At 37.6% G+C, this 23,790-nt stretch overlaps 1 protein-coding gene and 1 pseudogene across 19 annotated transcripts in view; both read right to left on the bottom strand.

Moving 5' to 3' along the window:
• Positions 1-309: 309 nt before the first annotated feature.
• The window catches only part of Sgip1 (SH3GL interacting endocytic adaptor 1), a 180,586-nt gene continuing 157,105 nt past the window's right edge, over positions 310-23,790 (bottom strand). For all 19 annotated transcript variants that reach the window (XM_048351505.1, XM_048351504.1, XM_048351510.1 and 16 more), the window contains 7 exons: positions 19,431-19,542; positions 12,710-12,865; positions 8,053-8,185; positions 6,807-7,009; positions 4,299-4,363; positions 3,461-3,625; positions 310-2,302 (listed from right to left, as the gene is read on the bottom strand). In XM_048351505.1, coding sequence (XP_048207462.1) covers positions 2,280-2,302; positions 3,461-3,625; positions 4,299-4,363; positions 6,807-7,009; positions 8,053-8,185; positions 12,710-12,865; positions 19,431-19,542 — 857 coding nt within the window. In that variant the 3' untranslated portion in view covers positions 310-2,279. The remainder of the gene's footprint in view (positions 2,303-3,460; positions 3,626-4,298; positions 4,364-6,806; positions 7,010-8,052; positions 8,186-12,709; positions 12,866-19,430; positions 19,543-23,790) is intronic.
• On the bottom strand, positions 16,992-18,293 carry LOC125355275 (annotated as a pseudogene).

Raw genomic sequence — 23,790 nt, 5'->3', positions numbered from 1 at the left:
GTTTAAAGAGAAATACATAACAGCCAGTGATATTTAAACATTTTAATATGCTTTGTGTTAATATTCGATATGTTTCTCTAGTAATTGATCACTTTAAAACATTTTTTTTTTGGCCAGTCCTGGGCCTTGAACTCAGGGCCTGAGCACTGTCCCTGGCTTTCTTTTGCTCAAGGATAGCATTCTGCCACTTGAGACATAGCATTGCTTCTGGCCGTTTTCTATATATGTGGTGCTGAGGAATCGAACCTAGGGCTTCATGTATATGAGGCAAGCACTCTTGCCACTAAGCCATATTCCCAGCCACTTTAAACCATTTTTATATTATATGATTCTCCATTTTCTACTTCTTACTGTGTGCTGGGTTTTGCACTTTAAATTTCTTCATTTTTCATGGGATCTGAAACTTTGCATCTCTATTTTGGGTTCAAAATCAAATAGAATTATTTTATTTAAAATGAATGTATTAATTACTTTGTTCAAAAACATTTCAACATCAGGCTGCTTTGGGGAGTCTGGGAGTTGGTTGAGAAAAAGAGAGAGAGAGAGAGAGAGAGAGAGAGAGAGAGAGAGAGAGAGAGAGAGAGAGCTTGTTTTGAATAGTAAGCATTTCTCCAAGGGAAAGCAGGTCATTTGGATATCCTCTTGCTAGCAAGCAGTGATCAAAGAGCATAAATATTAATTTAAAAAGTCCTACTGTAAACAATTGCTAGTCATAATCTCATTTGAAAAGTAAGACTTAAAAATAGTTTAATTTAATTCTAAAATTTAAAGGGACTGAAGATTCTCTGTCAAATTTGAGTGACTATAAAATGAAATTCAGTAACCAATCATACATATAACAACTTAATTTTAGTTATTTAATAGTATGACCTAAAACAGGAATTGGTTTATTTAAAAAATGAATTCTATGACTTAAAAAAAGAATAATGTTTTCAGACTTCTGTGGAGGAAGATTTGACAAGTGTGACTGATAAGGAAGTTCCATTTAAATTCCCATGTGGCTGGATAGAAGGGACCCAGAAACTAATCTTTCCCATCCCTTCATCAAGGTTAATTTAGTGACTTCCAAAGAATGGCAATGATCCAGTGTTATACGATGAATCTTAATCACCTAAAAGGACATTTATTGAACAGTATTGTGGATAGAATTTCTTTTATAAAGCTTAGTTTTTCTTTCCAAAATGATAAAAAATGATGACAATTAAAATTCTCCTTTTGGATCTAAATGGAGAGCCATTTCCCTCCCCCCTTCCCCCTCTCTAGTTTCTAATTCTCAATATTTTGATTCCTAGGGGTTAGGGGGAAGTCACAGGGTATCATTTGTTAATGCTGTGTGAGACAGACCATCTGTTCAGAGGAATTGTGCAAAAGTTATTAACCAGTTCAACTACGGAAAGTCTTATGACCTTAAAATCACAGGTTTGGTTTTAATCTCATAATTTTTCAACAACCTCCACATTTGTTAAACTGTAGAGAAAGGGGAAACTAGTTAAGATTTTAACATCTTCTCTCTTGATTATAATTTAATATACTTAAACTTTAAATATGAATTGCTTTCCCTTTTTACACAAGTTATAAAAATAAGAGGCCCTGTTTACACAGTTTGCATTTTTATGAAATTTGCAGTTTGAAAAAAAAGCTTTTTAAAAAGTGGTAAGTAATGCTTTTCTTTTAATATGCTGTAACCTTAGAACTTTTTTTTTCTGAAATAGTTTCTGAATTTAACCCACTAAACATCCAAAGATAGAATATTTATTTAGCACTAGCATAAAACATACTAAGAACTGAAGAAAAGTAAAGATGTTCTTTTTTCTTCTGGTTCCCTTTAAGTTTCTTCTATGTGGCACCCCCTTTGTGAGAGCAATCAGTATTATATTTAAATTTTGTATATTGACAAAATGCAATCTAGGTCTGTAAGCACTGTGCCATTCAACAGGACTACTAGTAAATTTACATACCACAGTTTAAATTACATCCGTTTCAGGTATGGTAAAATGCTAGAACTCAAGTGTCTAACTGCCTTACTGGAATGAGAGTACAATTTACAAATACAATAATTCCATTTTAAAACCATTAAGAATATTACTAGAAGTAAATACTGTAGGACTGGTCATCACGGAACTGGGTGAGGGAAATGATCACTGAAAGACCATGGCCTTCCAGCTGACACATCCGTAGTGCAGACACTGGTTTCTTTTGATCAAACCAGAATGAAAACCTGTTTCTTATATAACAGTTCTCCACAAAGAAATCCTCCAAGTCCTTGCATAAGATTTTTATCAGTTATCTGCCAAATATTTTCCTGCAAAACAAAACAACATTTCAATAAGTCATCAGCTAGTTCGACATTGTGATTATTCTATGGGTAATAATACTTCTGTTACTCCTGTTTTACCCTTCAAAGTCAAACACAGTGTACCAAGGAGTATAATACAAATATAAAATACATAAAAGTTTTTAAGTTGTTAATCTTTTACATCAGCCAGGTGCTTCATACTTTCATAGACAGACTATTTTCAGAGGTTTACATTTTTCACAGAATAGATTTGAGGGGTTTTCTCCTGATTGTGATAAATGAATTTATTTTTAGGAAGTTTTCTCATATAATTGATTTCCAACATGGGCCATTTTTTAAGAGGGAAAGGGATGTAATTAGTTGCATTGGTACAGAAGGCATAAAAACAAGGCTTTATGGAATTATAGCTGAGTGATAGAAACCTTGCTTAGAATGTAAAAGGTTGTAAGTTTGGTTCCTACCACAAAACAAACTAAAAAATAGGATTTATCCCAGTGGATTTCTGATAACTATCATCATCTTAGTATTAGGAAGCTTTCCACGCCCACAAACAACAACAACAACAACAAAAACCCTGTCATTCGAGTCAAGTGAAGCCTGGCTCATGAGCTTGTTCAGTTGATGGGCAAATATGTCAATTTATGGCCTAGATTTTTGTTATTAACACAAAATAAAAAGATTCTTCTAGATTTAAGCCAAGCTTGGGAAGTCTAAATATCTATAAAATCCTGTTGAAGAAAAAATTTCTTCAATCAATCTAATACTCCCATGTCTTATTCATGTAATATATGAACTATATTAGTTTTCTATTAAAATATTTTCAGAAAATATATTTTCAGTTGGGAGATATTCAAAGACAAGCATTTATCTTCTTTGTCAATATAACAAATGTAGGATTGAATCCATTGACTTCAATATACAAATCTATATGGTAAAAACCATTGCCCAGCCCAACAAAGAAAACAGAGCCAAAAAGAGTAGCCAGAGGATGCCTAACTTCTGATTTCACTATTCTGTTTGTACTTTATTTCACAATTGGTTTGTTCTCTAGTTGGAGTTGGGGTTGGGAGTGAGGAAGATAAGAAAATTATAACGTATTCCTACTTAACTTTCCTTCTTAAAGCAACATTAGTTTTGTCACTGGAACTCTAGAGAGCCATTCACCTGCAGCAAACCTCTTCTTGATGAGTGAAAATCGATATCCTGCTCCAACAAGTTCAATGTCACAGCCAGAAAGAGTGCTTCCTTCACTTGTGAACTGTACAACCAATGGGGAAGGTTTGCTTGGGCCTTCAGATAATTGAAATCTTGCCAATAATGAACCTACACCTAAAAAAACAAAAAGAGTATTATTGCAAGTTAACAGTCAACACACATGTCGAAAATAATTTTTTGTATGTGATACTTAACATACCAAATTGGAAATGATATGTGTTCGAGTGACAAAATGTGTTTACTGGTAAACATATAATTCAGCAAACCATTACTTTAAAGTTTAAAGCATGCCTAAATTGGCCCAAGATGTTCTCAACACTTAAGTAGATCTATAATGAGCTGTGAGACTGAAGCAGTAATATAGTTTCCCGACTAAGAAGAGCCCAGGACCAGGTGAATTTATTACCACATTTTATCAGATCTTTGAAGAACTAACACCAATGATCCTCAAAGTATCCCATAAAATACAAAAAGGAATGCGCTTTGTCAAACTCATTCTATGAAGCCAGAATTATCCTGATACCCAAGTCAGAGGAATACCCAACAACAGCCAAGAAGAAAAGTATAGACCAAGTTTCTTGAATGAACATAAATACAAAACTTCCCAGTGAAACATTTACAAAGTGAATTTAGGAGTTCCTTGCCTTTACTGATTAAGTAACTAAATGCAAAAATGAATTGAAATCTACTTGGTTTTAGTGCAACCTATATTTTAGCTCATTGTTGGCTAATATCTACAAGCTGTTTCAGTGGTTTTGTGAATAAAACAAGTCTATGAATACGTTACCTCCATTTTCTGACTTTTGAGATATATCAGGAATCTTCCACAATATTCTTTGTTGTTCAGCATTCCTAAAAATAAAATATACAAAAGGCTTTTCCATATGCAAGGATTTTTGTTCAATAAATGCTGTATCTTTCTAGGTGCTATTAAGTTTTAAAAAATAAACTTAAAAAAAGTTTAGCTACAACTTAAATTTTCTATCACCTGTCTCTGCCTATCTACTGTGAGAAAAGTGTCTTTTCTAAAGAGGTCTGCTTCTTTTCTGTTACTCTTGTGTGAAAATTGTTTTTCAGGAACATTCCTGCTTTGGCCAGGTGGCTTGGCCCTTGTTAATTACAGTTTAATTGTTAAGTACATTCTTTTCTTGAGCACTTCAATTATGACATCCTGTTAGAGGCTCCTTCAATTTTAGGTACATCCTATTAATTAAACTACATACTTTTGTAGAGTGAACCTGAGTTCAGCCAATGTGAGGGGCAGGGCCTGTTGGGTTAGGGATAAAAAGGGAGCATTCTTGCTTGCCAGAATTCTGGCTGAGGGTGAAAGGTTTACAAGTAAACCTTGCCTTGCCACTTTCCTTTTGAGTTGGTGTTAGAAGTTAGAAAAACTTTTGAACATATCAACTGAAAAGACTTACATAGGTAGGATGAATCAATTCATGTCATGTAAATTGGAGCTGTCACGTGGTTGGCATTCACTGTTTGAAATGTTCTATGTTTTGCTACCGATAGTCACATAAAGAAACTGGTGCACTTATAGGACATTTGTCCTCCAGTCCTCAGGATAGAAAATGGAGCATTACATTTTCCAGACTCTCTTGCAGTGGGAATCCTAGTCGCAAGTGAGATCCCTAAAACTACATGCCTAATTCGGGAGTTGGAAGGCAGAAAGCAGGCAGAGGTCATTCTCCTGCTGCCTTTTTGCTGTGTGCTTTGTCCAGCAGCATGAGATGGAGAGACACAGGAGCCCAGTCTGGCATTATAGGTATTGGGAAGTAACTGAGAAGCCAACAAGAGCTTTCTGATCCTTGGATCAGATGGACAGTTGTAGGCTCTTGAATTCAGTGATTCCATTGGTGGCCTAATTTCTCTCCTCCTGTGGAGGAGGCTGTGGAGGAGTTAGCATCTTCCCCAGGGCTAGTTCTTCAGTGATCTGGCAAACATTCTTGGAGGTCCAGCTTAACGCCTATTCCTGCAAAGTTTCTGCTTAAGGAGTGTATTCCTGTGTGCTTAATACATGACTGCATCAGCAAACCCTGTAGGACTCAGGTGAAATGGGCAATGTGTACTTGGGTTGAGACATGGCCACACGAGACAAATAAGTACATGTGGAATTGGGTCCAAAATAATGGCCAGAATGGAAAGTATGGCCAAGAGGACATAAGACCTTGCACCACAGGGCCCAACATGAATGTGTCTAGGGATGCAAAACCTGTGTTAGAAAGATCAAATAGTAAGAATAGTAGGGCTTGTGGAGAGCTAGGATTAAATGTCTTAATTTCTATTCAAACCTATAGCTAGATTGCCAATAAAAATAGGGATTTATACATGGGGAGGAAACTAGATTGCCAAGATAGGGGTTTCTGTGTGGTTAGAGCCCTTGCAGTGGAGGTTTCATAAGTTCAGTAAGGAAGAGTGGAAACAAGCTCACAGTACTTTCTTTACATCCATCCTGGTGCTGTTACACTGTAGCGGGCAGGGGCACTGGGTGCTATTTGGTGGGTTCAAGACCCAGATCAACAGGTCTCAATGCTGGGGACATATGGTAGAGCTCAGGTGTGGTCCGCCTAAACCTCCCTAAAATAGAACTGAAAATGTTCATACAGTCATGTAGCAGCTGAGTGGAAGCCTTCTAGCTTTCCTCATGAGACCTAGAGGTTATCTTCTGCAATGAGTTGACTTCCATTAGAGACACACATTCCAACACATTACTGTTTCAGAGCCTCACTCTCAAGCCATTGCAGTGCCCACGGGTGGGATTTGGGTCCATTACACCACTGGTATGAGTTCCTTTGCTCCATGATGGGGCTCTATCTCCTCTTTTTGTCTCTTAGACACTCAATTATTGCCCACTTACATCTAGAGATGCATTCATACTCTGTGGCTTTGCACCCACAGTGTTGACTCTGGTTTATTGGCAAGAGTTAATGTGGACAGGATATTTATTAACTAACCTGTATGGTTAGTTTCTAGGGCTTTCTCCTATGTGAATGCACCCAATGCCCCTCATGACAGTCCTTTGGAAATGTCAGCTGGCTTGAGCTCTCCCCCTCTCTTGTTTCTGATTCATTCATTCCTAAATCAAAACAAGCTAGCTACACATGGATTACTGAGGTTGAAAGTAAAAGTACTAATAAAAAAAGCGTTTTCTGGTTTAAATAGCTATAGCACTTGGGTTTTCTGCCCTGAATCCTCACATACAGGCCTGCTGTGTTCTTCTCTTACAGGAAACAAACACTAAATCTTCAGAAAGGGCCTTTGGTGGCTAGGATAGGAATCAGCAGTTCCTCACCAGACCGCTGGGGGGAGCACAGCCTGGAGTTTAGTCACTCCTCCATCTATGGGGACCAAGAACTGCACGTTGTTGAGGGCCACAGCGGTGGTCATTGCATCTGTGTTGTACTTGTAATCTATGCGCAGGTCAGTGCTTGCAGGCTCACATCGCCAGTTCACTGCCAGGTTCAGAGGCGTGGACTGAATGCCCTGGGCAGACACCTTGCCAAATGACAGGAAAGAGAACATTTAAGGCTCAACCACTAATCTAAAACAAAAGTGGAAGCTATGATTATTTCCCATAATATTGTTCATGCAGTTCACCCAGGAGCTCCTATGACCAGCACCAGAAATTCAAATGCCATGTGAGAGAGCTGGCTGGCTAGATCTGTTTTTCTGTTTATCTATCTGTCTGTATGTCTACCATCTATCTATCATCTATCTATCCATCTCTCTGTGTATCATATATCTATCATTTATCTACCTTCTTAGCATGTGTTCATAACTAACACTTATTTCTAAGTTCTCTGCTAATTGATAAATGTAGTCATTTTGTGACTTTCTTCATTCAAAAAAAATAATATTGGGGCTGGGAGGGATGGGGGAGAATGATGAAAAGGGTGAAACTGACCAAAATTCATTGCACTCATAAACTGACATGTTGAATGGTAACTCCTTTGTACAACTACTTGAAGATAATAAAAATATAATTGAAAAAGAAAAATAATTGTAACATTTAATCACAAAAACACATTATAACTAATCTAGGAGATCAAGTACTAGGAGCCAGCGAGAGCCTTAGGAACTATTTACCTGATCTGAAATAAATTGATTTAATAGATCAATTATAGTTTTGGATAAAGGATTGTCACACTTGGAAAAAAATACAGATTGTTTATATTTAATCCTTTAAAGTAAGAAGTTTTAGGACAGTAATACTCTTGACAGTGATCTAATTTAGCAACACAGTCTTAATTGATATAATTTTTGACAACTTCCTTTTGTGGCATATTCCTGTCATTTAACAAAATACTTCAACCATAAATTTACACTAAAAATATGCCTGAATATTCTTAATACTAGTCCCTAGGTATTACTTTAATGTTTCCATCTTCTTATTGCTTCTTATTGATTTCTTATTGCTTCTTATTGATTTCTTACTTTTAAAAGAAATGTTACTTTATCTAGGTTTATGTAACCATAGACACTTTAGAATGTCAATTTCCAATGTGAAAGAGATGCCCTGACTGTGTGAATAAGCTTACCTGGTATTTGAGCATGTCCACATTGTAATATGTAGCCTGGGGTTTTTGTTCAGACACTTTCTTTAGGTGAGTCATCAAATTTGGCATGTTTACCCAGAATTCCTTGGTGTTGGCATCATTTTGTGTATTATCACTGTTTGAAGAGAAAAATGATTGAGTAGCATCTTATAACAAAAATCACCAGAACAAGATGCATCTTAGCAAATTGCCATCTGATTTCTACACCTATGTCTGACAATTGGTAGAAATTACATAATTCACGGTTAGTGTGGTTTTGGTACAAATACATCTCTGAATGGTTTTATGTGAATAGATTAATACTACCAATTAGATTAATACTATGAATGCTATTAATTAAAATATTTTAATGCTTTGAATCTGCAACATCTCAGTCATATTAACAAAGCATGTGGATATTAGGCTGCTTTATAAAGTATATTATTTATTCAGTAAAACTTCATAGTCATTTCCATATATTACTTTAATTTTGTTTAAATCAGCCAATTAATGCAATTAAGGAGCTATTGATTCTTTTACTTGACTTTTAAAAAATTGACTTCCTCCATAGTTTTCAGATACTACACAGTTAAAGATTCAGCCACACAGGGTATGGTGGTACTCATCCATAAACCCAGAACTTAGGAGGCTGAGGTAGGGGGATAGTGAGTCTCAGGATAGGCTGTATTTTTATATGAGGTCCTATCTTACAAAACAAAACAAACAAGAAATTTGGGCAAATTAAAGATGTCTAACTAAGGAGAGGATCGTGTTACTAAAATTACTGTGCTATTTTTTTCAGCATGTGAATTTTTACTGGGCACTTCACATCAAGATGATCCTGGTGTTTAAATGACTGTAATGATGGTAGTTTAATGAGATGCAGAAAGCAGCCTGGCCAAGTGTGTAAGCAGCCTAGCCAAGTGAGTCGTCTGCTGTTCCTGTAAGAGATCTCATTTCTCAGAGCCCTGTCCACACATTTGTCCAATTGATCCCATGAATGCTTACCTCGATAATATGGACCAAATAGAAATGTCCAAAGTATTTGCCTACTTCCCAAGTGACCTGATAACTTGGCCCACAATTTGTTGGCTGACATTTTGCTTTCTATAATATCATAAGAGGAGCTATAACTTTGTACATATTCTATGTTAAGCCTATACTAGATACATTTATAATCCTAGTCATTAAAGTCTACCCTATAAAGAAAGAATTATCGCCCTCATTTTCAAAGATGAGTAAGTTTATAGAAAGAACAATTTAGTCATAAGAAGAAAAGAGTAGCTGGGTGCTGGGTTCTGGTGGCTCATGCCTGTAATTCTAGCTACTTTGGAGGCTAAGATCTGAGGATCAAGATTCAAAGTCAGCCTGGGCAGACAAATCTGAGAGGCTCTTATCTCCAACTAACTACTAAAAAGTCAGAGGTGGAGCTATGGATTAAATGACAGAGTACTAGCCTTGGGGGAAAACAAAACAAAACAAAAAAACAAAAAACAACAACCTAGGGAAGTATCCAGGACTGGCTTAGGAAAAAAAAAAATGAGTTGCTGTGATTCAGCTTCCAGCTTCCAGAAATCAAAGAAACCAAGAAAACAGAGTTACAAAAATTTGAGCCTAGAAACTCTGCTTGTTCAGTTAGGAGGCAGGAGGCCAAGTCTCAGTGCAAACGGAGTGGTTCTGCTGTACATGGTCTTTGAAGATGAAGTAAAACTCTTTGGTTCTGGGAACAGAGGAAGATGAGGTAGTATACTAGAACAGGGACATGAGACTTGGGAATCAAAGCAAGGCAGGTCCAGAAGCTAGGAGTACAACATTGTAGGACTTTAAGATTAAATATTATACCAAATAATGTTGTAATAAAACACAAACATGCATTTATTTAAGCATACTCATTCATATCAAGTGACAATATATAGTAGAGAAACAATCTCTCTAATCTAGGTCCAAATGAGTAATGTGTACCAGAAGTTGGTGCAATAATTCTTTTGATCAGAAGAAAGGGCGTAAATGTCACAAGAAGTGGGCACCCATGTCACAAGACTTTTGGTAAGACTGCTCCAGACTAGACACGCTTCAAGCTTGGGTGATAACTACCAAATGATTAAATGTTATCAGTTGCCTAACACAAAGAATCCATTTGTCTCGAAGAAGCTACTTTAACTAATATAAATAGCTCCAAAGGAAGAGCCACAAGTTGCATCTCTAGATTTTGTGCTTTAAGCCATTGATATAACTTTCCCTTTCCTTCCACCATTTGCTGATTTATTTTACATGCCTAGTCAATTTTTTTGCTCGTTATCTTCGGGAACCATCTTGAAGTTCTTTTCACCAACACATACATGATTGTAGAAACAGGATATTGGGTAATGAATTGCAGTTTTTGTTCATTTGATTTCCCTAGTAAAAATTTCCTTGACCCTCTTAGGTGACAGAAAAGAATCTGGCCCTTGGGACTCTGACCTTAGGTAGCTGACCTAAGAATGTTAGGCAGGGATGTTCAAATATTTTTTTGTTTAAAAGCACATCAGTTATGCTGAGCTTCCATAACTGTAATTACACAATGAGGCAGGTGATACGAGCAATACATAAAATTTAACAATTTGCTTGGGATCGTATCATTAATAAGTAGTGGAGAATTCCAGCCCCATTTGGTCAAACAGGTCTGACTCTCCCACTAGATCAAAATATAGGCTTAGCATTACTATCTACCAACATGTCATTAATAACTAAGTAGAGCTGACTTGCTGTAGAAATCTTAGAATTTCTAAGAATTGCATTCTCTCACTTTAATAAAGAAAGCTAAATCATAGGTCTTTGATGATAATTTCTGAGAAGTTGCTATTGCTGCATATGCAACCTGGCTTTAAATTATTATCAAGCTGCTCACTGATTTGACAGATATTTTTCATGCTCCTATTACACATCAGCAATGGGAGGTCTTGAGGACATGGTAGTGAAGTAGTGGATTGGTGTTTCATCTGACCCAGAATGTACTGAGTCATGGGGCATAGGTAAATGGAGGAATACAGGTAAATACATAGTTATTAACTATGGTAAGTGCCAGAAAAGTAAAGAATAGTGTACCTTGAGAGAATAATATTTTAGAGAGGTAGTTCAGTTTCCAGCTGGTGAGTGAGGAAGGAGGACAGAAGAATGATTAGGGGAGACACTGTGAGGTTGTTACCTAAGGAGTGAGTAGAAGTCAGGTGAAGAAGGGCAGGAAACAAACACAGAAAGCTCTTGCTTTGGAGGAGGGTCTTGCTTGTTTTGGACTGGCAGATTAGGCTGGGCCACAGTGGACTTAAAACTCAAAGGAAATGCTAACATGTTTAGGTTCTGGGATATAGACAATGTGAAGCCAATGACCAAGTATGAACTGAGAGATATCATAAAAGGCTATTTGGCTGTTAAAATGTGTTAGAGCATGGCAAGACTGGGTTCAAAGAGGGAGGCAATTGCCACAGAACTAGGGCAGGGCACAGGGTGACTTCAGTAATGAGTAAAAGTAAAGTATCAGGACTTGGTGACAGAGAGGAAGCTGTCAAGACTGACTCTTTCCTCATCTATTGCAAATAGTACACTGACATAGTTGATCACCTTAATAGCATGTACGTATGCATGTATGCTTGGCTGTGCATGTAAAGACATAATAAAGACATCACTTCAGGTTAAACAGAAGACACGAGAAAGCATGTTTACATACATAAACAGGTTTCTTTGATGTCATACTATAAAATTCTATTAAAATTACCATTATAATGAAATGACATTTCAGAAAAAAGTTTCAAAGCTCATGTGAAGTATACTTCACAATTCAAATATTATCTGATAGAAAAATATGCTGCTGTATGCTGGTGGCAGTCGAGCATTCTCTGGGGACAGATATCAGGAAGATTGTTGTCTGAGATCAGCCAGGGAAAAAGTTTGAGAGACTCCTCAAAAATAGCTTGATATGGTGATGTATGCCTGCCATCCCCACTATCACAGGGAATATAAATAGGACTGTACTCCATGATTATATGGGTAAAAAATGACACTGACTCAAAAATAATCAGGGTAAAAAGAACCAAAGGTATGATGCAAGTGGTAAAACACCTTCCTGGCAATTAGGAAGCCTTGAGTGTAACCCACATATTGAGAGAGAGAGAGAGAGGAGCAATACTTCTCTATTAATAAATCATTTACCCACAATACTCATCCAATGTTTACTGATAGCAAACACAACAGACAATAAATAAATTGTCAGGAATATAGATTTTAGCACTTTCTTTTCATTGTAGCATTACTATTACTACTAAAAAGATTTGAGGCAGAGTCTCATTAGGTAGCCCAGGCTAGTCTTCAACTTCTAACCTTTTGTCTCAGCTCCTTGAATGCTGGGACTGTAGTTATATACCACCATGCCATGTCAGATTTTGTTACTTTAACTGTCTCTAAGCAATTTAGAAGTTGGCCATTAAAATATACATGTGCATATTCAGATATATATGGAGTCACCTACAGAAGACTTTGAGTAGACTTTGAGAAGACTTTGGTTCTGTGTGTGAATCTGAGTAGCAGTAATTTATCTACAGTGTTACTGTCCTATGGTCTATGGCCTCATCTAGGTACAAAGTGCCGAAGCACACGTATCTAAAAATGTATGCAAAATCATATTTACCAGCAGAGAAGTTGGGGATTTGGCAGGACATGCTCTAACCTGCTGAAATTTACAACCCGAAATGTCAGAGCGGCTGGGGATGGGTTGTTGGCAAAGTGCCTGGTGATGCCAGCAGGAAAGGATAACACCATTTCTCCGGTAATCTTAACAATACATCTGGAGGATCAAAATAAGAGCAGAGAGAGACAAAACCCATGTCAGAATGCTGAGCTGCAGCCTAGAAAAGATTAATGTTGACAAAGTGAAACAGCAGGAGATGAAAGGCAAACTTTTACAGTGCCACACCCAAGGACTGAACTGAACTTATCTTACTCAATGCTTAACATTTATTTATTTTTCCTTAAAGAAGCATCTCAATCACAAGAAAATATTAAGCTGTTTTTTTTTTAATAAAGGGAGGTCATTTTAAGAACTTGAGGTTTGAATTTACCTTTAGGGGAACTGAGTGCTTGGTTTGGGAAATAAAATGATAACCACCATGATAAAAAATGATAAGCAGGAATAAAGAATAAAAAATTGTTTACTCTTGTATTTTTTTCTTGTTCTGAGTTTTGAATATTGGCTGCATGTGTAAAGATACTAAACTAGAGTCTCATACTTGCCTGAGACTTATTTTGGTTCTTGAATAATGTGATCAGTGTCTTAAACATATTCTTTAATTTACCTTTTTGTTTCCTGGAAAAGTAGTTCTTTATCCCTTTAATTTGTCCATTTTGTCACAACTATAAGGTCAGTTACAGAAATGATCACAATGTGAATACACCTTTCTTGAGAAAGGATTTCTGGAGATATAAGTAACATGTAACAAACCGCACTTATCTAGAATATAAAATGCTGTAGGATTATATGATTTGAAGTCTTGAAATCACTATATATCTAAGAGTAAAATCTTCAGCATCCTTCAAAATTGCTTCTTGCCTTTTTATGAAATCTTTTATGCAATCTCCCAACTCCCCATGCCCCAGCCCTAGGATATTGTGAAGATGAGCTCTGCCGCTGTTCATTGCTTTGCATTTGCTACAATTTTATGTAACAAAATCATAAGGCATGCGTTTTTTTTAAAAAAACACACACACAGTGTGTGTATCAAGCTTCTGATCCTCAGAATAATTTTGATATTCAGCCATGTAGTTGTATGAATTGATAGTTGATTCCTTTTTGCTGCTGTGTGGCACATGAATGTGCCATAATTAAAAAAAATCATTCACCTGTTGAAGAATATACTAGCTCTTTCTTATCTATTATAAATATGTGATGAGTAGGTGTGACAGGCCTCTGTATGGATAGGTACTCTCATTTATTTTCTCTATTTTTGTGTCAGTATTAGGCTTTGAACTCAGGGCCTCTCTCACTCTTGTTTGCTGGGCTGTTCTACAACTTGAACCACACTTCCAGCCTGTATTTTTGCTGGTTAATTGGAAATAGAGTGGGGTTTCTTTTTTTTTTTGCCGAGGTTAACTCAAACTATGATCCTTTGAATCTTTGACTTCTGAAAAGCTGGGATTACAGCCATGGACAGTGCCCAGCTCTACGCTCATTTCTGCTTATAAATTTATGAGTAGAGTGGATGATTACTTGGTAGATAAACTGTCAACGTTTAAAGAAACCACCCAGTTGATTTCTAAAGTGGAAATTACAGCTGTGTGTGAGTTTTAAATCTTCCACATCCTCACTAACACGTGGTAATTTTAATTTTTAGCCTTTTATTTTAACACTTTTAATTTTAGCCATTCTAATTTTAGCCATGGATCTGTAGAGGTAGCTCTTAATTTGCTTTTTCATAATTGCTAATAGTCTTAGACATCTTTTCAGGGGCTTATTTGCTATCAATTATCTTATATGGGAGGTGACTGCTCAAATTTCCTGTCAAAGTTTGAAGTCAAGATTTTTTTCTTAGTGGGTTTGAGTTTTTATACCTCCTTGGCTTGTATGATTTAATATGTATAAATATGCTATCTCTATCTATCTATCTATCTATCTATCTATCTATCTATCTATCTATTTTGCAGAGATCTCCCTTCCTCCAGTCTATGGCTTATATGTTCTTTATCTTAACTGTACTGTCAAAAGCAATTTACTTTTTGTGATTTATATACAAAATCCAGTTATTTTCTTTATTATGTTCTTGGTGATACTGGAGTTTTAAATGCAGGTTCTTGTTCTTGCTAGGGTAGGGATTTTCCACTTGAGCCACACCCTCTAGGCCTTTTTGCTGTAGTGATTTTTAGAAAAGGTCTTTGGCTTTAATCTTCTGTTTGGCCTCAGGCCATAACACATGTTTATTTGTGTTTTTTTTTTGCTAACTTTATGCTGAGGCTATACTTGTATTATCCTCAAAATAATCTTCCAATCTCTACTCCTGAAGTAGGTGGGGTTACAGGCAAGAACCACCACGCCCAAATAAATCTAGTAATTATTTTTTTAGTCATATCGAAGCCTTTTCTAAGCCTAAGGTTAAAAAAAAATTTCTTCTTGAAGATGTGTGTGTGTGTGTGTGTGTGTGTGTGTGTGTGTGTGTGTGTATGTGTGTTGGTTCTTGGGCTTGATTTCAGAGCTTCACACCCTTATTACCTTTCGTGCTCATGGCCAGTGCTATACAACGTGAGCCATATCACTGGTCTTGTATTTTTCTGGCTAATTGTAGAGGAAGTCTTAAGGACTTTTCTGCTGTGTTGGCTTTAAACTGAAATCCTCCTTGTGTTAGTCTCCCTAGTAGCTAGGATTACAGGCATAGGCTGTTGGAAAGTAGATTAAAAAAAATAGGCAGATTCTCATTATATTGCCCAGGCTGGCCTCAAACTCATGATTTTCTTGCCTCAGAGGCCTTCTGAGTGCTAGGATTGTAGGCATGTATTGCCACATCTAGTCCTTCTTTTAATTTTTAATTTTAATTTTAATTTAATTTTTAATTTAATTTTTAATTTTACATTTAGCTTTATGAGTCATTTTCTTCAATTTTTGTACATAGTATGAAATATAGATCTAAGTTAATATTATTATTTCTTTGTTGTGGATGGCACATCCAATTGCTTCAGCATCATTTGTTGAGAAAAGATTGTTGCTTTTCCACTGAATTAACTCTGCCAATTTTGTTGAACTTAGTTGTCAAAATATATGTGCATACAGATCCACATTCCAATCCAGTTTTTGGTTCCAATGATCCATTATGTCTGTCTTTAACTGATTCTATGCTGTCTTGATTACTATAAGTATAGTATAGTATAGTATAGTTCTGAAATCAAGTAATGTTAGTTTTTCCAAGGCTGTTCTCTTTCAAAGTTGTTTTGTAGGTCCATATCAAAATAGTCATCTTCATGTGAAATTCAGAATTACCCTTTCAGTTTTAATTTCCAATCAATCCATTCCTTGTCACTTTTAATTCACCCTTTACTTCTTACTCTCAGATCAAGAATGTGCGCTTTTCTATAGTTTTTCTTTGCCAAAAGCACATTAAATCTTGTCAGTAGAGGGCACTGGAGAGACATCTAGGAAGAAGCAGGCTTGCTGAGCAACTTTCTGCCCAGGTTTTCTAGTTCCATTTTCTTCCAGGCACTTGGTGTCCCCAGTGAGTGTGTTTTCCAACTCATGTGGTTTTTCTAGTGCTCAGCAGACAGACAGCTTCCCCAAGACCTGACTTACGTAGTAGTACAGTAGCTGCCCCAGTGGCCAGATCCTACAGAGCAGGGAATTTTTCCAGTCCCAGGGCTCTGATGTGTGTGCATGTGCCCACTGCTGGCTTCTACAGTACATTCTGGCCAGCAGCACCCATCAACCATTAGATGAGAAGATGCACAGGTCAGAAAATTGATTTCAGGCATTTTTAGTACTATGAAATTATATTTAAGTGGAGTAGATAACATATTGTGATAATGAAGGTAGTAGTATGGTCTGAAAACAAATGATTTTGATGCAGAATGAAAAGGATCTGAAGGCAAAAGCAAAACCAAATATCCCTTCTGTAACCTTTCTTTATTTGGTGCCATGTTTGGTTTTACTTCTAACTGGTGTTTGATTTTTACTTCTGAGATATTTTCCTAGAAGTGAATGACAAAGAAGAACTATTAAAATGAGTCACCGCCAGGAGATGAAACTAAATGTAAAAGCATGTCAGTTCATGATATATTCATACATTTCAGATGTCAAAATTCCAATGAAATGGACCAAATCTCTTCCATCCACCCACATACAGGGTACGTGACAACTATTTATACAAGGCAAGCACTCTTGCCACTAGGCCATATTCCCAGCCCCTGTGACAAATATTTATGGCAATATAATTGAGACTAGATTGCATATAAATCTGCAAGTCAGAGGCTTGTTCTGGGAAGATATATAAAGAACACTAGTAGTAACCAAGATGAAGTGCTACATCACTATGATGCCATGGTGGTAAAGATGCGGCCATAGGTGCAGTTCTCCTCAGACAGCTTCATACTGTGGTGGGGAAGTTGAGCCAGGATGAGAAAACTGGACTGGATTTTGATAGACAAAATGGGGATTGCAGGCTGCTACACCACTTCTTGGGATTAAAAACAAAATGTTATTAAGGGCTTTGTGTCTCCCATTGCAGTGCATCTACATAATGCACACGTTTTATTTTCCATTCCAGCTGATAAACTCATCTCTTTCCAGAGGTCAGGGGTTAGGTAACTGTGGGTGTTGGAGATGGCTTCAAAGGTGGCTTTGGTGATGTTGCCCTGGCTGAGGGGCAGCAGTCATTCACATAGACCATCATCAAGCACTTCTAGGGGACAGAAGCCCACACGGTCCCAGTGCCTGTGGGGGCTGGGATGAGGCGCACCAGTGCAGACCACAGAGGCCTGGCACCTTGCACGAGATGGTGTGGTGCTTGCCAAACTTGTTCTCCGCACAGGCCAAGATGATGGCCCCTCGAATGGTTGTGGCAACCTCACTGGAGCACTTAACGCCCAACATGGCCATTGTAGTCGCCAATGGCTACAAATGCCTTGAACCTGGGTGCGCAGGCCAGTGCAGGTCTGCTGCTGCACCAGCATGATCAGCAACCCCTCATCTTTGGGGACGCCCCCAGGGAGAACTCAGTAAGCTCAGACTCCTCGATGGGCAAGGAGCAAAGATGAATCTCCTCCAAAGACTTGATCTGCATGTCCTTAACCAGGCGGCCCAGTTTGGTGACCGGGTTCCACTCCTTGCCTTTGGATGTGCCTCCACGAGCCATGCTGTGAGCTGGGCCTCTACCACGACCACGACCTCGACCTCAGCCCCCCCGGATGCCACTTGGGAGCTTCCTCGGAAGCCACCATGGCCTCCCATGCCGGGGCCCCAGGGGCCTACGGGCCTTCCTGCTGCATGCACCTGCACTGGGCATCATTCATTCGCCACTTGGAGTTTTCCCCTAGAGAAGAAGCAATTCTTTATTGTTTTGAAAGCGTATTTCTGTTTTTTTTTTTCTTGATTTGGGCCAGCTTGAATCTTTTGAGGTATAGACCAATCAGTGACAACTACATCTTAACATTTGGTGACAGAAATCATGCAAATTCTCTGTACAAAAAAAAAGATTCTCCAGAATCAACATGTACATAGAAAGTTTATAGCCAGATGTGATGGCTCAACACTCTAAGAGTCTCTCTAAAAAGTAAGTAAAAACAAACAAACAAACAAACAAACAGAAACCCGCCAAAGCATCAACAAAAGACCGTCTGTTGGTCTCTCTCAGTGCTTACTTGCTTTAACAGTTTATGCTCTTGAGGTAGCTGGTATACTCTGAGATAGCCTGTCCTTTCTATTGCTGTGTGGGAAGGCACATGGCTGTAGTGCTTTGAAGATGGAAGAGTAAGGCTATCTAGAGTATTGGTTTGTTTCTAATAGAATAAAATCTTAACTGTGACTGAAAAGAGACAGCACTCCTAGGGAGATTATACATGCCAGGTGTGGGTAGGATGCTTAAAGGTAGAGTTACTAATTATATTGATTTTCCTGTATACTGCTAAGAGATTTTAACAAATGAGTGTTTCTGAAGTGTGAAGAGTGTCACACTTAGTCACACAAATCCCCACTTCAAAGGTGTTGATTCAACTTCTAATTATACTTATCACTGTTTCAACAATGTTTATAATTGGGTCCTTATGCACATTTTTTTGTTCACTTTTGTTATACATGGTAAGGTTTTCCAAGCCCTAATCCTTGGATGTGAAACAACTAAGAACAAGGTAGGCTAATGTAAATAGAAGGTACTGCATTTTTCCTTCTAGTTGTTACTTTACTGTAGTTTTAATATTTCTTTTCTTATTTTTGATGAATTTAATTTAGAAAATAAATATAACATGTTTCCTTTGCTGCTCTGGGTGTCCCGTGTTATCATTCAATTAATTCTTCATTTCCATTTATATATGTGGGTGATTCTCAACCAGGGAAGAAAAAGACAATAAAAGGCAGGACTTTTATGAGAGAGTACATTTTCTCTTTGTTAATAAAGTTAGATTAAAATTTTTGTTGCCTGCAAGAAAAATTGAACCGGGGAATTTTTAGAGTGAGATATTAGATTATTGGATCTTTTGGAACTGTAAAAAAGGCAGTGAACTAATATTACTAACTAAATTTTATGTTCTACTGTGGATGTGCCACCTGCTATTATTAAATGAATGCCTTTCGGTCCTAGGATAAGGAATGAAATATTTATATGTAAGATACCCCTCCCTCCAACTCCCCCATAGGAACACAATGGCCCACGTGCTATGCTTACTTGCTGGGATCTGCTCCCTTGAAGTAGGCATTGACAGTTTCTGTGAATGCTGCTGCAACAGGGAGCGTGTCCTGGGCTCCCATGGTTAGGGGGCTGGGTCCCCTGGAAGAACCTGTATGGAGTGGAAAGCTTTCGTTTACTATAAAGCACAGAACACACCTAGCACACGTGAAACTAAAGGCCTGTTAAAGGAGTAAGGGACAAAATCTATCACTAACAGAAACAGACTAAGAACCATGTCTCTATATGTATATTCCACACAGAGCTCAAGTATTTAGAAAGAAATATTTGGCTGGCTTACAGACAAACACTTGAAATGAATTCAATTATGTGTTTTACTACAGAAAAGTAAAAAAACCAAACAAAAACAAACCCAAAACCAAAGAAACAAACAAAGACACAGGGGCTTCAAATGTTTGGCATAAAGCAGGAGGCAGTATTTGCATGACAGTTTATGCAGCAGGTGGTTAATTGAAATGATCAGTTTCCTATTTCTTATCTGAGCATTCAGCCTAATCAATTGGTTAGACTGAAAACCTTTTGCATTTCTTTAGCTGAAGAAGACAGACAAGTGGTTATACACTGCTCTTTTCTGCTCTTTTCCATTTCGAGAAGCTCAGTTACTCTCAGAGCTAGTGATCTCAAGTTAATGAGCCTAAAAACACAGGCAACCAAAACATCCACATCAACTTTGCACAAGCACAGACATTCACACTCTGAAAAATATCACTGAGTACTGCAATATGTGTCTTCCATGAATTATTTCATTCAGTCTTCACATGTGCCTGGAACGGGCATAATGAGTTTTGTTTTAGAGAAGAGGGAATCTGTAGCTCAATGGTGAAATAGTTACTCAAGATCATATAGTTAATAAAGTAGCAAAACCAAAATTTAAACTGGGAGTTGCTTCCCTCTACAAATTATACTTTTACCATTGTATCATATAGGTTGTTCATAGGAAACACTGAACTGTATTGTTTTTCTGTAACATGTAGCCTTACAAAGGATCATGGTTTAGGGTTGTTGTCTTTGTTATTCATTTCTGGGCATGGACATAGACAGTAAAAGTATATCACATGTGCAAAGCTCCTTTCTACCAAACAAAAGATGTTTTGCTCCCCACTTCTGGCATAGTCTAAACATGCTGGTTTGCCTTCGCTCTTAGTAACTTCTGTCCATTTCTCCAGCTGTGAAAACACCACCTTTTCTATACCTTTTCTTCAAGACTGATTTTTCTTAATCATTCTGGTTCATGCTAATTTCTTTTCTTTCTTCTCTTGGATCTCAATATCCTCAACGTTGTGATGGATAATTAGTTTCACAAATATTTGTTTGATGTCCACTATGTACCAGGCACTAGAGTAGCTTCTGAAGATTCAAAGATAATCAAACATGGTCCTCATCTTCGATGAGTTACAGTTTAATGTGCAATCATCCTCATCCTCATTGTCATCATCAGTGGCCTCACTACCACCATCATTAGCATCCACAATTACCTCCATCACTACTGTTGCACGCTGAACTCAGTGCTTTATGTTTGAAGTAAGCATTATCTTCAAATGGCAGTTGATGAAACTGTTACAGTTTGGATCTGTATAGTATCTCCCTAAGGCCACATGACAAGGACTTGGTTATTATCCTCTGGCACTATTGGCTGGTAGTGGAACATTCAGGAGGAGGGACCAGGTGGTAGGGGTCCTTGGGAGTGTGCTCTTGAAGGGGATATAAGGACCTCAGCCCTTTCTTCTCTCACTCTACCATGAGGCGAGAGGTTCCTCCACCATGGGTCTCTGCCATGATGTACTGTGCTATCACATAGCCAAGTGACACGAATATAAGGCCCCTGAAACTGAGTCACAACAAACTTGTCCTCTTTATAAGTATATTATCTCAGATACTTTGCCACAATAATGGGAACCTGACTAACACAGGAACAGAAAGGCTCAAGGAGCTTATACAACTTGCTCAGTCCTGCACAACTGGTATGCAGAATAGTTTAAGACTGGTACTGAGGCTGTGAGGACTATATTATTTTGCTTCCTTCATAGGTAACCGCAGTACCATCTGAGGACAAGCAAATAACTACAGTATTACTGGCACGTGAATGTTGGGGTCTTTGTTACCCATGGGATTTTAAGCCCTTAAAAGGAAAGAACTATGGCATGAGCTTCTCTTCTGAGACCTCCACACTCCCCACAATCAGAATGAAGACTATATTGACCTTTACTTAAATTCATGTTGAATTACGCCCTGTTGGATCTCAGGAGGAAAGTGAAGTTTATGTACATGTATAACCGATCTATAAATAATGAAGGCACAATATAAATAGGACATTATTTTGTAATGATGTTGCTCAGTTTATTTGTACACGTTAGTCCACATACTTATAGAATGATTAATAAGTTTTGGAAAATAATGCCTTTCTTAGTTGGTGGTTAAAACTGATCCAGGGTCAAGTTTCCATGGGATTAGAATTGGAATTTGATGAGGGGGTAGAAAAACTTTTAGTTGAATAATTAGAATAATTTGATAGATGTTTTAAAAGGAATTTGATGAGGGGGTAGAAAAACCTTTAGTTGAATAATTAGAATAATTTGATAGATGTTTTAAAAGGATGTGTTGAGCAAAGCTCTAAGAAAGCTCTTGCTATGGCTTCAATAAGTCAGCAAGGGTTTCCTTGAGAAGATACTAATGGAGTCAAGGTTAGAAGAGTAACAAGATCTAATGAAGGGGAAGAAGAATAAGGCCTAGCATGAGCAGAAACCATAGGAGTGTGCTGTTAGTGTGTGTGTGTGTGTGTGTGTGTGTGTGTGTGTGTGTGTGTGAATGCGGTCATTTTGAATGATGAGACATGGAAGATGATGAGTTGTGTATAAATATTTGGGAAATACATATATATGTATGGTATTGTGCAATTTATAGCTACTGAAATTATAATTCCTTTGGATAATCTAATTCAAGTATATGGATACTTTTCAGAACAAATCATGTGTACATACAACATTTATATAATTTAAAATAGTGTTATACATTTCTTGAGGTGTGTTGGAGGGTGGGTCCTAGAACTGATATTAAAGCATTATCATTGAAGATGAGAGGCCTCTGGTATGTTTGAAATGGGGGTAGGGATGGTGTGTTCACCATGAGTTTGAATTTCTATCACATCTGTTATAGTAGAGATGAAGGGACTTTTTAAAAGGAAAAAGATAAAATTATTGAGAAATGTAGTTTAAGTCATCATTGGGCTTGACTCTGGCCTGGGTGCTGTCCCTGAGCTCTTCAGCTCAAGGCTAGCTCTCTACCACTTGAGCCACAGCACAACTTGTGGAGAAATGTAGATTTTAAGAGAGTAGAAGAATGTGATGGGCATGTTATTCTTTTAAGCCTGCAAAGTATTACATCATTTTCATTTTTCATGGAATTCTTGTAAATAAAATAGTGACAATAATAGATTTTCTAAGTGAATTGACAGATGAATCACAATATTCAATAAGATGTATCCATGGTTTCATGCTAACTGAGAAAGAATTTTCTAATGAATCTTCTTGAACATCTATCTTTAGTCTGGTTCTTTGGTGTCTGGAATAAAACTAGAAGAAAACCAATGCTTAGAAATGGCAAGTTCAGTCCTAGGTTTCTTTGGTGTACCAAAGTAGTTGTAGCAGCAAACAAAAAGTTCTGTGGCTCTTATGGCATCCCAAGAACTGTTCAAGAGGCTTTCCTTATTTCGACTCTTCATCCTGACAGTCCTTCTACAAGGTAATTATTATTAGTCCACAAATGAGGAAATGGAGGTTTCAGGTATTCTAGTTGCTTTGCTATCTAGTCACTTAGGAAGGAAACAGGCAGAACTGAGCTGGGATGTGGACTGAGCACTGTTTGATCGGAGGCTACAATGTTATCAGCATTGTTGGAGGGGCACAGGAGTCCTAATTGGACTCTATGAGCATCTGTGACATCCCCGGGGGGGGGGGGGGGTGCGTGGCCACGTCAGCTGGAAGACTGACGACAAACAGCAGCATCAGGCAACTAAGGGATCTCTGAAAGATGGAAAGGACACACAAGCTCACAATACTTGATAGGGCTTTCTGAAAGGCAGTTTTTGGTGATTGTCATTACTAAGTAAGAGCACACAAGCACATGTGTACAGCCCAAGGCTAAAGCAAGTTAAAAATCCTTAACAACAGTATGACATCTTAAAAGACAAGGCCCTTAATTTGTGGCATTGTTCTCTGAGCAGACCACTAAAATACAAATGTGATCAAGAAGTTGTGGAAATGGAGAGAGAAAAAAAGAGGATTTAGAAGAGAAAGAGAAAGATAAGGAGATAAGAGACTGCAAGCAAGACAGGTATAGAAAA

Source organism: Perognathus longimembris, chromosome 7 (assembly GCF_023159225.1).
Source record: "Perognathus longimembris pacificus isolate PPM17 chromosome 7, ASM2315922v1, whole genome shotgun sequence".
NCBI classification, from domain to species: domain Eukaryota; kingdom Metazoa; phylum Chordata; class Mammalia; order Rodentia; family Heteromyidae; genus Perognathus; species Perognathus longimembris.
The sequence above is the reverse complement of the archived record's forward strand: the minus strand, read 5'-3'. Positions and strand labels throughout refer to the sequence as shown.